The sequence below is a fragment of the Bos javanicus genome, chromosome 7 (genome assembly GCF_032452875.1).
Source record: "Bos javanicus breed banteng chromosome 7, ARS-OSU_banteng_1.0, whole genome shotgun sequence".
NCBI classification, from domain to species: domain Eukaryota; kingdom Metazoa; phylum Chordata; class Mammalia; order Artiodactyla; family Bovidae; genus Bos; species Bos javanicus.
This window is the reverse complement of record NC_083874.1, coordinates 65673051-65689391: the sequence shown is the minus strand read 5'-3', so window position 1 is coordinate 65689391 and position 16341 is coordinate 65673051. Positions and strand designations below refer to the sequence as shown.

The 16341-nt window shown below is 37.0% G+C and overlaps 1 protein-coding gene across 3 annotated transcripts in view; it reads right to left on the bottom strand.

The window, feature by feature from the left end:
* Nucleotides 1-484: 484 nt before the first annotated feature.
* MRPL22 (mitochondrial ribosomal protein L22) overlaps nt 485-16341 on the bottom strand; it is a 35526-nt gene continuing 19669 nt past the window's right edge. The window contains exons 3-7 of one of the 3 annotated variants that reach the window (XM_061424143.1): nt 13900-14017; nt 9206-9271; nt 8310-8387; nt 6715-6784; nt 485-782 (exon numbers count right to left, since the gene is read on the bottom strand). In XM_061424143.1, coding sequence (XP_061280127.1) covers nt 571-782; nt 6715-6784; nt 8310-8387; nt 9206-9271; nt 13900-14017 — 544 coding nt within the window. In that variant the 3' untranslated portion in view covers nt 485-570. Of the gene's footprint in view, nt 783-6714; nt 6785-8309; nt 8388-9205; nt 9272-13899; nt 14036-16341 lie in introns of all 3 variants that reach the window. The other 2 variants (XM_061424142.1, XM_061424144.1) reach the window with 2 other exon arrangements.

Genomic DNA, 16341 nt, shown 5'->3' with positions numbered 1-16341 from the left:
TTAGATTAATATATCTAATAAATTCCTGTAATTTCAAGTTTCAGCAAAACAGTAAAGGATAATATAAACCCTCACCCACTAGTCAATGCCAACAGTGAAAGGAAAAACTGAACCACAGAACGCTCTAAAATACTGCGCTGAAACAACATGCAGGCATGCTCCCCTCCACCACCTCCCTCAGTCTCAAGAGGAAAATCAAGTGAAATAATAAGGACAAGCTTTCTCATCCTATAACTTTCTACTCAAGTCCGGTATCAAAACTACCACCTGCAGGGCACTAGCTACAAAGCTAACATTCCTTTCAAACAGTTCTCAAAAAGGCCTTCTGAATTATATAGTCTGTCACTATGTTTAAAGCTGATTTCCCCTTCCTAGTTGCAAATACATAAACTATAACCAGAGGCTCTCAAGAAATGGACAGAGATTTATAAATATTCATATAAAACCAGCAGTGGTACTTCATATTTCAATAATTCAATAACGATTCATAGAAAGCATCTGTCTTTAATTTTTGTTGGTTTTAAGAAATAAATGGTAAAATATATACACCATGGAGTCTGAATAGTCCCATCACAGAGTGTGAATGATGGTCCGGTTGCGAAGCTCCTGGATATACTCTTTAGCGTGGGTGACTGCTGTCTTTGGTGCCTCAGGTGGAGGTGGAGGGCCTTCCACCAACTTCACAAAATAATGGCAAAAAACCTTCTCCATAATCCCAAAGCGACCTCTGCCGTGGTATCGGATGCGTTTCAGGTATTGGCCTCGCCCTGAGGTGGACTCAGCTAGACAGGGAAGAAAAAGAGAATTACACAAAACAACCATAACTGTATCTGTAAGATTACAGCTTGAGTGGCTGAGCAATTTCTGTCTTCTCAGCTAGATTCTAAGATTACATGCTCAGGGCTAGAGCAGGCTCATCTAAAGTATCTCCTGAGTTCTTCCTTATAAGATCAGGCTCCATTTCAGGTCCTGGAGAATTTAAGAGTGAACAAGACCAGCAAGGGCCCTGGCTCCATACAGTGGACACTCTAGAGGAGAATGACAGAAAACAAACACCATCATTTTAGTTAGTGACAAGCGCTATGAATAAAACAAAAACAGTGATGTGACAGAGACTGAGAGGGTGTTGTGCAGGCAACTTCAGACTGGGTGATGTCAAGAGGCATCCTTGAGGAAGACACATTTTGATCCAAGACCAGAATGAATCATTCATGCAAATATCTAAGGGCAACGTGTTCCAGGCTGAGGAAAGAGCACGTGCAAAGCCCCAAAGGTAAGAACATCCTTGGCTTGTTTCAGGACCAGAACCTGCTAAAGCACAGTAAGCAAGGCCAAGAGTGATACAAATAAGGGGAAGAGATCAGAGATGAAGACAAGATTACACAGAGCCCTGGAGGTTGTGGGAAGAACATTCTGATTTTATTCTAATTGTATGAGAAGCCTCTGGAACCAATGGCTCCCAAATGCTATCCTCAGGCTACTACATCAAACAAACCTAGGGAACACATTTAAAATGCTGATGCTGATATTCTAATTTATATTTGGAGTGGGCCTTGGAAATTATATCCTGAGCAAACAACACCCCCCAATCCAGGCAAGTCTGATTCAGTCAGGTTTAGGAACTCCTGCATCATATCTATCCCCTCATCTCCCTGTCCCTATTCTACATGTCAAGGTTTGACCTTGTAAAATCTGAAGAAATCTTTTAAATAGTACAAGAAGCAATCTATTCACCTGTTCACCCATGGTAAATCACAGTAACTACCTTCTGAATTTAGTCTTACATTTTTAGTTAATTTAATAAGCCTTTTAAAAAGGCAAAATCTATAGCATACGTAGCAAATTAATTCACTTTCATACTCACCACTTTTATTCTTACTGTGACAGAATTTTATATTACAGAGACCATGTCAAAGTATGTGCTCCACAACCCTCTGACCACAAACCTCTCATGAAGTGATTTCAGCAGAACCATCCTAGCTTTACCAAAGAGAAAGCTAAGGATGAAAGTGACTAAGAAAACTGCCTAGGGTTTCAGTGAGATAAGTGAGAGTTAACTCCCTATTTATCAAATTTATCTACTGGGCACTAAATGGATGAAGTGAGTCAAAAGGTACAAACTTTCAGTTATAAAATAAATAAGCCATGGGGATGTAATGTACAGCATGGTGACTGTAGTCAATAATACCCGTATTGCATATTTGAAAGTTGAGAAGAGACATTACAAGATCTCATCACAAGGAAAAAAACCCTGTAACAATGTATGATAACAGAGGCTATCGAGATTTGTTATGGTGACCACTTTTCAACACTGAATCATCCAGCTGTACACTTGAAACGAACGTAATGTTGCATGTCAATTATACTTCAATAAAAATTTTTTTTTAGTTTTTCCAAACAAAAACCAGTATTACACAAATCACTTTATAACATAAGTATTTCCAGGTGCTCTGAATCCACTTGTCAGGAGGAATTCTAAAAATAAAACCAGTGACACTGCGAAGAGTGTAGAAACTTCTGAAAAGATTTTACAAACATGATGGCTAATTTTATCCAAAACTCCTACTCTATCCAATTTGAGCATCAATTTCCAAATGCTCTGAGAATAAGGACTACTACACTCCAGGGAAAGAAGTATCAAAATTAGCTAACTGTGCAACACTACATAATCTATCAAAACACAATGATCAGTGCTATCAGGGTCTATGCTAACTACCATTTTCTTTCCATTTCTCCCAAAATACCTAAGAGCAAACACTCAGAACCTACGAAATGCAAGCTATGGTTTCCTCTTTAGGCCATAAAATAACATTTGCCTAACCTTCATGCATATAATGTCATCACTTTTTAATGTCAAAACAAAAACGTTATTTCTTCTGAAACACCACACCCTGGAATGGGAATACACAACACAACCACTCAGAACTGAATGAAATCAGGGCTTACAGTATAGATTCCAAATTGGTTTAGGGTCTCCCCTCCTCCAGCCTCTCCTCCACTAATTATGTATGTTGAGTTTCAAACTGCTTTAGTACAGAACTACTTCAATTAAAATGAAACAGTATGTAGATGCCCACTTTAATAGCAATCTGTTCTAAATGAAACTTGGAATTTCTATTTGTTGAGTGAGTGAACAGCACCGTTTCGCAGATCCAAAACTATGCCGTTCACTCACTCAACAAACAGAAATTTCAAGTTTCTGCTGAGTGTGAAGCCAGGCTTCCCTGCCCATCACCAAATCCCGGAGCTTGCTCAAACTCATGTCCATTGAGTCGGTGATCCCATCCAACCATCTCATCCTCTGTCATTCCCATCTCTTCCTGCCTTCAATTTTTCCCAGTATCAGGGTCTTTACCAATGAGTCAGTTCTTCACATTAGGTGGCCAAAGTATTGGGAGTTTCAGCTTCAGCATCAGACCTTCCAATGAACACCCAGGATTGATTTCCTTTAGGATGGACTGGTTGGATCTCCTTGCAGTCCAAGGGACTCTCAAGAGTCTTCTCCAACACCACAGTTCAAAAGCATCAATTCTTCGGCACTCAGCTTTCTTTATGGTTCAACTCTCATATCCATACATGACTACGGGAAAAACCACAGCTTTGACTAGATGGGCCTTTGTTGGCAAAGTAATGTCTCTGTTTTTTTAATATGCTGTCTAGGTTGGTCATAGCTTTTCTTCCAAGGAGCAAGCATCTTTGAATTTCATGGCTGCAGTCACCATCTGCAGTGATTTTGGAGCCCAAAAATATAAAGTCTGTCACTGTTTCCATTGTTTCCCCATCTATTTTCCATGAAGAGACGTCTCTGCTAAATTTGCTCAAATTCTAAACTAAATTTAATTGTTTCCCAAGTACACACAGTACTGATATGAACGGTTTTGGTCCATGGGGTTTTGTGACCCCAAGGACTGTAGCCCATCAGGCGCCTCTGTTCATGGAATTCTCCAAGCAAGAATACTGGAGAAGGTTCCCATTTCCTTCTTCAGAGGGGATCTTCCCAACCCAGAGATCAAACCCAGGTATCTGGAATTGCAGGCAGAACCATACAGACTGAGCCAACAGGGAAGTAGGCATTCCAATATTTTTTGAATGAAAGAAAAAACAATAAGATATCTCAAAAGAAGAAACGACCTTCAAAGATACTGCCTAGCAGGTACCATATATTGAAAATACTCTCAATATTTCCGATTACTTGTATTTAGGTTAATGCAAATCTTAACATTAACTTCAGAAACCCTCCCCACTTTCCCCTTCATCAGTCTTAGCCCAGAAGACTCAAAGTCAGTCGTTCACTTTCCCTGAAGTGAACTACTTTAAGATGCTATGAATCACGGAGCAGTGACATTTTATTAGTCCATGTCCACTTGTTAAGGCCTATCACTATGTCATTAGTCATCATTACAAGTTTGAAAAGGAAATGAACTTTCAAAGTCTGCGGTCATGCAACACCAGGTATGAGCCTTAGACTAATGACAAGCATTTGAAGGAATTACCACATAATGAGAACATATGCTACCAAAAAAGTACATCCCTTATAATGTCTGAACTTACTTATTTCAGGGGACTGAAAGAGCTTTTGCTGAGCCAAACTAGCAGTCAACAAGTAACTAGGCTTTCAAACTCTAAAAGAAGTCTATGGAATGAAATATCTAGGCCTTCTCAAAGACTATAAGATCAATCAGTTTCCCACATTTTATGGGTAAGAATCAACAGACTTTACCCAAGCCTCTCCCTTAGGGTTTCAGTCTGTGGTGAGGCCTGGGAATCTGTGTTTTTAATAAGAGAAGTGAAAGTCATTCAGTTGTGTCTGACTCTAGAACCTCAGACAATTCATATCAGGGAAGTTTAGCAAATACAGGGATAAATTGCCTGATGTGTTGTGGTCAGATACTTCATCTTCCTGGGGGTACTCATCTCCTTTTCCTTCATAACAGAATTAGGCAACAAAACACTTAGCAGATGAGTTTTTAAAATCATAAGACAAATCCGGACTTACTAGCCCTACTTTAGAAAAGAGATTTTGACCCAGAACTAGATGAAAAGAAGGTACAGGAGGAGCAGAGGTTTCTCAACAGAAACGTGCATAGGAAGACCAGTACATTAAAGGACCATTCCCAGTTAAGCTGATTTCTGCTTAAAGGTAATATTGGACTTTGCTCCTTCATTTGGTTAGACAGGATTAAGCTCTTCACCCTCTTGCTATAAATACTAACTACTGAAACGGATTTAAACACAAATTCCATTTCACTTGCATCTGAATTACATTACAAAATGCTGCTGATCAGCTAAGAAGCCAATATTCTTATGAAATTGAATAAAATTAATTAAATGTCATTTGATATTCAGTCATGGAGCAGGAAAGGTCACCAAGAGGTTTTAAGCAAATGGTCTTGCCCTTCATCCATTTCATCTCTTCCAGCGATTCTGGGTCCTTCCAGCATTACTTATTCATGCTTCTCCCAGAAGAAAATGCTTATGATTAACTACTGTGGCCTGCATCTTCTGAGTTGCCATTTTGATTTCCCTCTAACTCTATACATGTATCAGAATATAATTAATTTTACAAGATTCAGCTTTAAAATAAGATGTTTCAATTGAAAACCATAACTCATTTGAATTTCAGAAGTAGCTGTAGCTGCCAGCATCAATTTCAGGTGAGGTGAGGTAAGATACTAACCCGAATAAACATCTCCAGTAGGGCAGAGGTTATGTGACAAAGTGGAATTTAGATGATCTTTTAAAATGCTAATTGCTGAAAAACTATAAGGTACAGCTAACTTCCACTATAATGATTCAGCCTTTTCCCCTCTGTGTGGAGAGCAGCAGTTCCCATATCTTGAATTAGAAATATCTTCAGTAAAATAGTCCTTCTTATACGTAGGTTTGGTAGACTGAGAAAATCTTGCTTTGACATCAACATCTCTGTTTGGTGACAAAACTCCTGAAATCAGGAGTAACTGCTGCATGAACTCCAACCTATGCACCATTTTATTGGGGTGGGGTGGGGAAGAGCTTTGCAAGAAACACTGATCTCTTTCTAGAAAAAGATCAGTATGAAGTTATGCTACCAAAAATTCCTTTACATTTGTACAGTACACCATGCCTTCCAAAACATTTTCACTTACATTAAATAGATGTGAGACAAGCCTACAAAACCAGAGCTAATGCTTTAGGATGTTAAGAACAAAGAGGAACCAACACATCTGGGTCACTAAGTCTTCAAAGGTCCCCTGGCTTTTATAATTCAACAGATGATTTTCCATTCTGGTACTAGGAGGGCTAACTTACAGGATACCTCTATGGACGAGGCACCTGGCATGGCACATTATCTATAAAGACTTTCTAAGTCCACTGTGATCCTTTATATCTCTCTTTCGGGTTGACAAAGAATTCATTTTTTAAAAAATCAGCTACATTCTTATTATGAGTAAAGGACCACTCTACGTATCATCTTGATATCCATTATTTAATAACTATCAGCAATAGATTTCATGATCTCAGTCTCATTAGAGAACAAGTAAAAATAAAGCAGTTAGGACCATTACAACAGACTTAACATTAGCATGCTGAAGACTGAAAAATAAACTATTACCAGCAATTTCCAATGGTAAACATAGTCCAAAGTATTTAGATATCAAAGACTGTTATTAGATAAAGAATTTGGCATCACTACTGGAAGATATTTTCCAAAGCTAAGAATATTAAAGATCTTACCTATATATAAATTGGATCTGAATTCCACATTGTGGTCTCTTACTGCCATATCTTGTGCTTCTAAGAGAACCTTAAACAAGGAAAAGAAAGGCATTCATATGGCTGACCTTGAACTAAAACAGAATTAAGTTTCTCATTTCTTGTTGTTATCTCTGTATGACTGCTAATCACACGCTTTCCTATTATAGTCAATTTTAAAAAGAGAGTATCAAATGATAACAGTACTAAGGAGAATGGATACAGTGAGTTTCCTTCCTCAGACAAGAATTGCAAATGCAAAGAACACAGTCGATACTGCTAAGTTTTAAATGGAATGTGTAAGCTGTAAAGGAGGAGATAACAGCATCAACAGCAGGATCAACAGACAGCAGCAGCATCCCTGGTAATGAGCATTATGTCTTTGAGTCACAGACTTTGTCAAAAAGTTCAAGAAGCTCAAGAGCTAAATCTTACTGAAAATTCTTCAACTTTGGATCCAAAATAACAATTAACAACATCAGACAAATAGAGAAAATCATACTTGAAAATTTCCTTTAAGAATTATTAAGTTTAGGGATTTCCCTGGTTGTCCAGTGGTTAAGACCCCAAGCTTTCAATGCAGGGGACTCGGGTTCAATCCCTGGTCAGGGAACTAAGATTCCCACATGCCAGATGGCACAGCCAAAAAATAAAAACAAAACAAACAAAAAAAGAATTATTAAGTTTATTCTCCATAAATATTTTGAATTAACTTTCTCCAGAACACATTTTTTAAAATAGGACAATAGTTGTCAGAAATAACAGAAAGCAGATCTTTTTGTCCTTTAAAGACGAAGAATGTAGTACAAAGCTGGGTACACAAAATACTTAGTAATTGCATTCTGAATGGAAGTACATAAGAGGCATTACCAGAGAGCCTCTTAGAAGTCTGAATCCAACAATCCAGCTATTCAACTACTAAATTAGAAGATCTGACTTAATGTGAAAATTAACTGAAGTACAGAAAATAATGCTGATTTCCCCAGATGTCCTCAACTCAGCCTTCTGAAACAAAACACTCATGTGCCTAGAATGAGTCAGCATAAATACCAACAGTATATTTGCACCAAGTCAATCAGCTGCATTTAGAGCTAGAGGGGTCTTTAGAGATCATCCAATTCAACCCCATCTAGTTTACAAATAAGAAAAATGGAACTAGACAAGTGCCTTGCCCATAATCACAACAGAAATTGTCAGAGAAAAGATAAGACCAAGTCACCAGAGTTCCAGTCCAGTTATTTTTCCACTCAATTAGTTATAAAATCCCAAGCTCTCAGTTGTGGAATTGACAAAAATTTTTCTGAAATAATGTATCAAGACCCAATAATTTAAAATAAGATGTATATAAATGACTTTGTGGTACAAATAAAAGCATCTCAGGAAAAAGAATACTTAAAGCATAGAACATCCCTAATGTATAAGAACATCCCTAACGTATAAGAACATTAATAAAACTGAGTACCCTAAATCTGTATAATATAAACTCTGCACTTAAATGAGGTAATTCCGGATTTAGGCGAAGCTTACTAACATCTGCAAGACAACTATGTGCTCTTTCCCCACCAGTCTTAGTTCACCTCTTTAATTATCTGGGCTCCTTTTTTGTCACTGAATTCCAATTGAGCCAGAGCCTGGTCAATTGACATTCCTCGTATCTGGAATTAAAGGATAACAGACAAAGAGAAAATAAATAAATTGGTTTACAAAGTCAGCATTGCCACTTCAGTGAAAAGTAAAAGCCTTACATAATCCAAATAACTTCTAAAAATAGCTAACAAGTTACATGTTAATTAAATCTCAGTAAAATTAGGGAAAATTTTTTTCATTAAAAATAAAAATAGCTAATAAATGCAAAGGAGAAAAATACACATTTGAGAAGGTACACCACCACTCTCTTTAAGTTAAAATCAAATTTAAAAATGTCAACCACTAACCTGGATTTTAATAGTTTTAATAATAAAAGAGAGCAGACATGACACAGAAAGATGACAAGCTGGCAAGGACCCTAGTAGGCATAAAAGGCACCTCATTCTCCAACGGAATAAATGTATTATTATACATGTATTTGCTGCCTTTGCTTTCTCTCATATATAAATTTTGTTTTCTGGGTAAAAAACTTAAAAGGCACCAGTTTTGAAACAGGTTGAATCAGCTTTTACAGATATGTAAGTTTGCTTCCTAGATTCTCTGTTCTTGATGCCTTTGTTCTAAATATCTATGAATCCAACATGATTGAGATTCTCAGGAGGTAAAAACTGAACAAAATCAGTTTTTGTTCAGAGATTTTGTTCAAATCTCTGAGCTATCATTTTTGGATTACCTACCAAATGTCTGAAAATGTAATTATATTCCTCACTTTTTGGAGAAAACAGGGAAAGTTTTTTTTTGTTTGTTTTTTGGTTTTGCAAATACTAGGATAAAATTTGAACCTTCTTTCCCAAAGTATTATATGGTAATAGTCACTTTAGCTTACCAATTTCGCCAAATACCACATCTTGTCTTTGCTGTACTTTATTTGTCTTCGACAATGGTAGATTTCCTTACAAACAGGAAAAAAAAAAATTAAACAAGCCTATCAAAATGACAGCTGCTGCTAAGTCACTTCAGTCATGTCCGACTCTGTGCGACCCCATTGACGGCAGCCAACCAGGCTCCCCCATCCCTGGGATTCTCCAGGCAAGAACACTGGAGTGGGTTGCCATTTCCTTCTCCAATGCGTGAAAGTGAAGTCACTCAGTCGTGTCTGACTCTTCGCGACCCCATGGACTGCAGCCTACCAGGCTCCTCCATCCATGGGATTTTCCAGGCAAGAGTACCAGAGTGGGATGCCATTGCCTTCTCCGAAAATGACAGTAACACACTATTAATAAAGTTTTTACTTTCTAATGCCTAGTGAAATGCTGCCATAAGAAATAAAAACATTATCAAGAATATGGAGACTGTTTTTTCCCTATTTAAAGCTATATTTTTCCAAAGTCTCACTATGTTATAAAGATTACTAAGGGAAAAACAAACTGTAAAATGGCTAGTTTGTGACAATATTTGCAATGCTTCTATACAGGTGAATAGTAAAAGACTTAAATGAAAGTATTTTAAAAACATTTAGCTGGCTAAAAGAACAAAGCATACAAAAAGAAAAAAAGTTTCTTGTTAGTGAGGAAAACAATGGAAAAACGGATAAAACAGCTATTTTTGTACAAAAACCAACACTGTGGGTGTCTGGTGAAGAGCATAGGTTCTAGAATCAAACTACCCAGGTTTGAATCCCCCCTCTACCATTTACCAACTACAGAACCCAAGGTCCTTCACCTGTTTCTGGTTAAGTTTCTTCTTTAAAATGAAGATAATGGTACCTAACACCTAAAACTATAATAAGGATTAAATAAACTAACCTATATGAAATAAGTACTCTACAGTGCCTAGCACATGGTAAGATCTTAGTAAATATTAGGTTTTTATTATCTTCTATTTATAGAGGGTAGCTTCATCCCACTGAATTTTTTAATCAATCATCCATTATACAATTTATAGTTCATAAAGCATTTTTCAAGCCCTTTATTTCATATGATCTAACTCTATGAGTTGGGAGAGAAAACATTTTATAAATCTTTACAAAATGAAAATCAGAGAAATCAAGTGACTTGTCCAAGATAGCAAAGCTTGTAAGAGACAAAGCTAGTGCCACCCAGGGAAGTACGTGAAGGGCCTTATGCAATGTCTGGCAGGTCTATCTTTAAAGTTCTCCTCATGACTCTAAAACCCACACTCTTTCTACAACTACCCCACACTGCCACTTAAAATCAGAAAAACGTTTTCAAGGCAAGTAACAGCAGAGAAACCGCAGAACTTTTTAAGGTTCTGAGCCCTGCTAGAAGTTTACAAATGACTTAGAAACACCAGCTAGTCTCAAGTGGCGATCTTTCAATATGTGGCAGATTTCAATTCTGTTGCAGTAGAAGCTGACAGGCTGAAAAGTGTAGCAACAGTCTAATTACATTTTCAGCAATAGTCTGTCCTGGGGAGCACAGGAGAGGAAAGAACTGTCATGACTGATAATATTAATCTGCAAAAATTAATACTCAACAAAATCTTTTATATAGAAACCTTTCAACTCTTGGTTTCCCATGGTGAGATACTGTTAAACCTGAATTGTATATAATCATCTTCAAATATTAAAAAAGACACTGTAATCCTGGCAAAACACTGGGAAAAAAGGAATCAAGTGTTTAGCAGAAAAGGTGAAAGTTATTCAATCATCATCTTCTAAAACTAAAAAGCTCAATGTTTACTTGAGGCAGGTGCACTGTCTAAGCGCACTTTCCAAAGGTAAACCAGATAAAGTCTCAGTAAATAAACCTACCATGGCAAATAGATAAAGTGGCAAATTTCAGGTCAGAAGGCCTGGTTAAATATCATGGCTATTAATTAACCTACACAGTAAAATTAGGTAAAGTTACATTAGAATATAATGCCCAAAACAGCTATTCAAATAAAGTAAAAGTCTAAATTATGAAATGTCTAAACCAGTAACTTGTAAAGAAGTTTATTTTTTAATGCAAATAATGACACAAACAGCAACAAAAAATGTCACCTAATGAAAGTTTTAGAGTACAGAGGATCCACATTAATGACTCATAAGAATGACATATGATCAGTATGTCAATTAATCCACATATTAAAAACATGCCTCTTATAGAAGTGACTGTTGAAACAGTTTTGATACAGTCTCACTACTAAGTTATTTAACTTAGCTTTCTTCAAAAACACATAAAAAGTCAAGCTCAATTTAACAAGGTATGACTATCTTGTATGCATATGTATTTTTAGAAGTCTTTAATTTCTGACTTACTTTCTTTACCAGGATGAAGTCACATGTAAGATACAGTGTCTACAGGAGCCTACACTGTTTGGATATTTGTACTAGCTAAATTAGGAAGACAATCTTAAAAATAAAGGAGTGGTCTAAACTGGTGACATTCATTTTAAATTACTACTATAGGATTTATTCATTGCCCCATCTACTGTTATTTAACTACATATTCCAAATGCTGAAGAACAGAATGAGATAGAATGGTAAATATTATCTGGCCCTCTTTTAAACAAGAGGTAATACTAACTTTCTAAATGTTTGCAGCTAGCAGACTGAAAAGTCTAAGAGACACTGCAAATAATGACACAGTGTGTAAACTATGTGGCTAGGTGAGCAAATTATTCCCTGTTAATAAGCAAGGTATTTATAGTGAAAAAAGTGAAAGTCGCTCACTCTTGTCCGACTCTTTGCAACCCACTGGACTGTAGCCCACCAAGCTCCTCTCTCCATGGAACTCTCCAGGCAAGGATACTGGAGTGGGTAGCCATTCCCTTCTCCAGGGGATCTCCCAGACCCAGGGATCAAACTCAGGTCTCCTGCATTGCAGGCAGCATTATAAACAGCATTAATAATTATGGATGTGAGAACTGGACCATAAAAAAGGCTGAGTGCCAAAGAATTGATGCTTTGAACTGTGGTGCTGGAGAAGACACTTGAGAGTCCCTTGGACTGCAAGGAGATCAAACCAGTCAATCCTAAAAGAAATCAACTCTGAATATTCATTGGAAGGACTGATGCTAAAGCTGAAGCTCCAATTCTTTGGCCACCTGATGCAAAGAGCTGACTGACTGCAAAAGACTCTGAGGCTAGGAAACATTTGAGGGCAAGAAGAGGAGGAGGAGAAAGAGGATGAGATGCCTGGATGACATCACGACTCAATGGACATGGGTTTGAGCAAACTCTGTGACAGGGAAGCCTGGTGTGCTGCAGTCCATGGGGTCACAAAGAGTCAGATAATTTAGTCATAACAGATATAACTGATACACCAAGATCAATTTACCAAATACTAAAATCAGAAAATGTTAGGGTATTTTCCAAAAGGATTACTTCCTCAAACAAAATCTGTGCAAAATAGAGAATTAAATTAGGTTTCTCCAAAGTATCCATATAAAATCAAACCAAATGTCTTCATACAGGCACTTATATTATAGGAAGAGTATATATGATGCAAAAGTTACTCAAAATAGTTTCAGTAAATTATAATATATAACAAATTATCTCACTGACATTGTTCTTCATTTGCTAGAATTAGGCATATGATCTACTGTTAACTATTTGAATTTTGCTATTTAGGATACAGCCTGAAGAGTATTTAACACACTAAAAGACTGGATACTTTTTGGTACTGGTAATACAAAATACAAAATTTTGCTTTTAGATTCTGGACCTGGCAAATACTATTATGATTCCTTTATTTCCAATCAATATCCAAATCCAAAGAGCTCAAGCAAAGAAATAAAGAAAGCTCATTATACAGAAAATATTTTATTGATATTTGTCTATTTCCCTGGTGGCTCACTGGTAAAGAATCCACCTGCCAATGCAGGAGACATTGGCCCAGGAGGACCCCGAATGCCTGGGGCAACTAAGCCCGTAAGCCACAACTACTGAGTCTATGCTCTAGAGCCCATGCAGTCTAGGGCCTGTGCCACAACAAAACAAGCCACCGCAAGGAGAAGCCTGTGCCAAACTAGACAAAAGGCCATGCAGCAACAAAGACCCAGCACAGACCAAAATAAATAAATATCAGTCAATAGCTTAAGCCATTCTTGCCAATCTCACATATTCCATTATAAAGCCTCTTGGGAGTCAAAAATCAGTCATGTCACAAGCTATTAGCTCAGTTACAGAGTTAAGGTGCCTATTTAGGAGGTTAAGAATTAGTCACTCAGTTGTGTCCAACTCTTTGTGACCCCATGAAGTATATAGCCTGTCAGCTCTGTCCATGGAATTCTCCAGGCAAGAATACTGGAGTGGGTTGCCATTCCCTTCTCCAGGGGATCTTCCCTAACCCAGGGATTCAACCCCCAGTTCTCCTGCATTGCAGGCAGATTCTTTACCATTTGAGCTACCAGGGAAGCCCATCCAGGAGGTTAAGCCAAAGCAAATAAATAAGAAACAAAACCAATCTTTTTAACTACCAAAAAGATAAACCTAGAACATTTTCTGTATCAATGAAAAAATCAAGAAAATTGCTGTAATTTTTTTCTTAATATGGAATACTAAATCACTGCTAGCTACACAAGAGTAAGAGTGCTTTATCAAAATGAAGAGATCAGTTATAGCCACAAACTTACAGCTGGTCTCCGAGGTTCTCCAGGCAGTTGTGGAGGATAAACAATTTTATTCTTCTTCTCCCACTTTCGAGATATTTCAAGAGAAGCACTTGTGTGGATATGTGATTGAGGTAAAATGCTGTGAGATGAAAAAAGCCTGTAAAGCAAGAGACACTTAGAATCTTCTCCACATCTATTTTCTGAACATCAGCTCCATTTTGATGGAAACTATTTAAGGATAACAAGTGGGAACATTCTGGACATATTTGTTAACAGAGAGCGCTATTACATAAAATACCACAAACAGCTTGTAGTGTACTGAATGCTAGGAAGATTGAAAAGTCAGTAACTCACATTAAGTCAAATAGTAAACATATTATAATGCCCAAGATATCTTATCCTTACTGACCAATAAACACTTATTTTTTTAGGGACTTTCTCATCATATATATATATGATATACAACATTATGTAAGTTTCAGGTGTACAACATAATGAGTCACAATTTTTAAAGGTTACATTCCATTTATAGTTATAAAATTTCGGCTATATTCCCTGTTGCACAATATACCCTTGTAGCTTACTGATTTTATACATAGTAGCTGGTACTTAACCTCCTACCCCTGTTTTGCCTCCCCCTTTTCCCTCTTCCTGCTGGTAACCATCAGTTTTCTACACCTGTGAGTCTGTTTCTTCTTTGTTATATTCACTAGTTTGTTTTACATTTTAGATTCAACATATGTTATACAATATTTGTCTTTCTCAGTCTCACTTATTTCACTAAAGATAATTTAATTGAAGTTCATCTACATTGTAGCAAATGGCAAAATTTCATTCCTTTTTATGGTGGCCAGTGACTACTGATCTGCTACTGTAAGTCATCTCAGTCCTAAAATGGATTTAAAGACACACCAGATCCCTGACATGATCTGAAGAATTCCTCAACTTTGTTGAATAATCAAGACAAATAACATCATTTTGTAATCCCTAAGAAACTAATGCATAAAGGTGGATTTATATGCCTCCTGATGTAAAGACACCACTCACCATCTATGAAGTAGTCTTTCTGTCAAAAACAAACCTGAATTAATCCTGACTCAATACAGAAAAGACAGACGGGGACACCTGTTAAACAACAAGAAGGGGATACGCTCAACAAAATCGGAGCTGTACTGAAGTCTGTGACACCAACAGCCCACTTTCTTCAACAAACAAATCACAAGGAGAGTTTTTAAAAAGGAGCTGAATAAAGAACCTACATACAGATTATGAGAACGAAGAAAAATGTTAACGAGTGGACTTTTTAAGTTTGATTCAATGTATTTAAACTAAAAAAGGACAAAACAGACGAAAAAAAACCAATTTGTCCATTTTCCCCAGCCGTCAACCCAAGAGGTTGCAGTGTCCCGCAACTATCAACCTGTTCTCTGTATCTGTTCTGTATCTATGAGCCCAGTTTTACTTTTGTTTTGTTTTTTAGATTCCACATACAAGAGAAATCAAATGTATTAAGTCTTTCTTTGTCTGACTTATTTCACTTATCACACTACCCTCCAGGTCGTCCCTGTCACAAATGACAAAACTTCATTCTTTTTTACAGCTGATTAATACCTCTGTGTGTCTTTATGTATTTATATATATCACAATCTCTTTACCTATTCATCCACTGATGGACACTGAGGTTGTTCCATATCCTGGCTACTGTAATGCAGCAATGGATAAGAGTGTGTATACATCTTTTCAAAGCAGTGCTTTTGTTTTCTTCAAAAGTAGAATTGCTAGATCATATGGTAGTTCGTTCATTTTTAATTTTTTGAGGAATCTCCATACTGTTTTCCACGGTGGCTCCACCAAGTTACATTCTCACTAAAAGTGCACAAGGTTTCCCTTTTCTGCAGATCCCTGCCAACACTTCATTGTCTGTATTTTTTTGATGACAGCCATTCTAACAAGTGTGAAGTAGTATTTCATTGTGGTCTGGATTTGCATTTCTCTGATGATTTATGATACTGAGTATCTTTTCATGTACCTGTTGGTCACTGGCATGTCTTCCTTGGAAAAATAGCTATTCAGATCCTCTCAGTTTTTAATTTGATTGTTTGGGGTCTCTTTGCTATTTAGTTATATGAGTTTGTTGTATACTTTAGACATTAGCCCTTTATCAGATATATTACCTACAGTTGTTTTCTCCCATTCAGTAGCTTGCCTTTCCATTATGTCACTGATTTCCTATGCAGAAGTTTTTTAGTTTAATAAGGACCTACTTGTTTATTTTTGTTACTGCTTTTGGTGTCAGATTAAAAAACATTATTGCCAAGACCTAGGTCAAGGAGCTTACTGCCTGCTTTCTTCTAGGAGTTTTATGGTTTCAGGTCATACATTCAAGTCTTTAACCCACTTAATTTTGGAGTATGGTGTAAGACAGGATCCAATTTCATTCTTTGGCATGTGGCTGTCCAATAG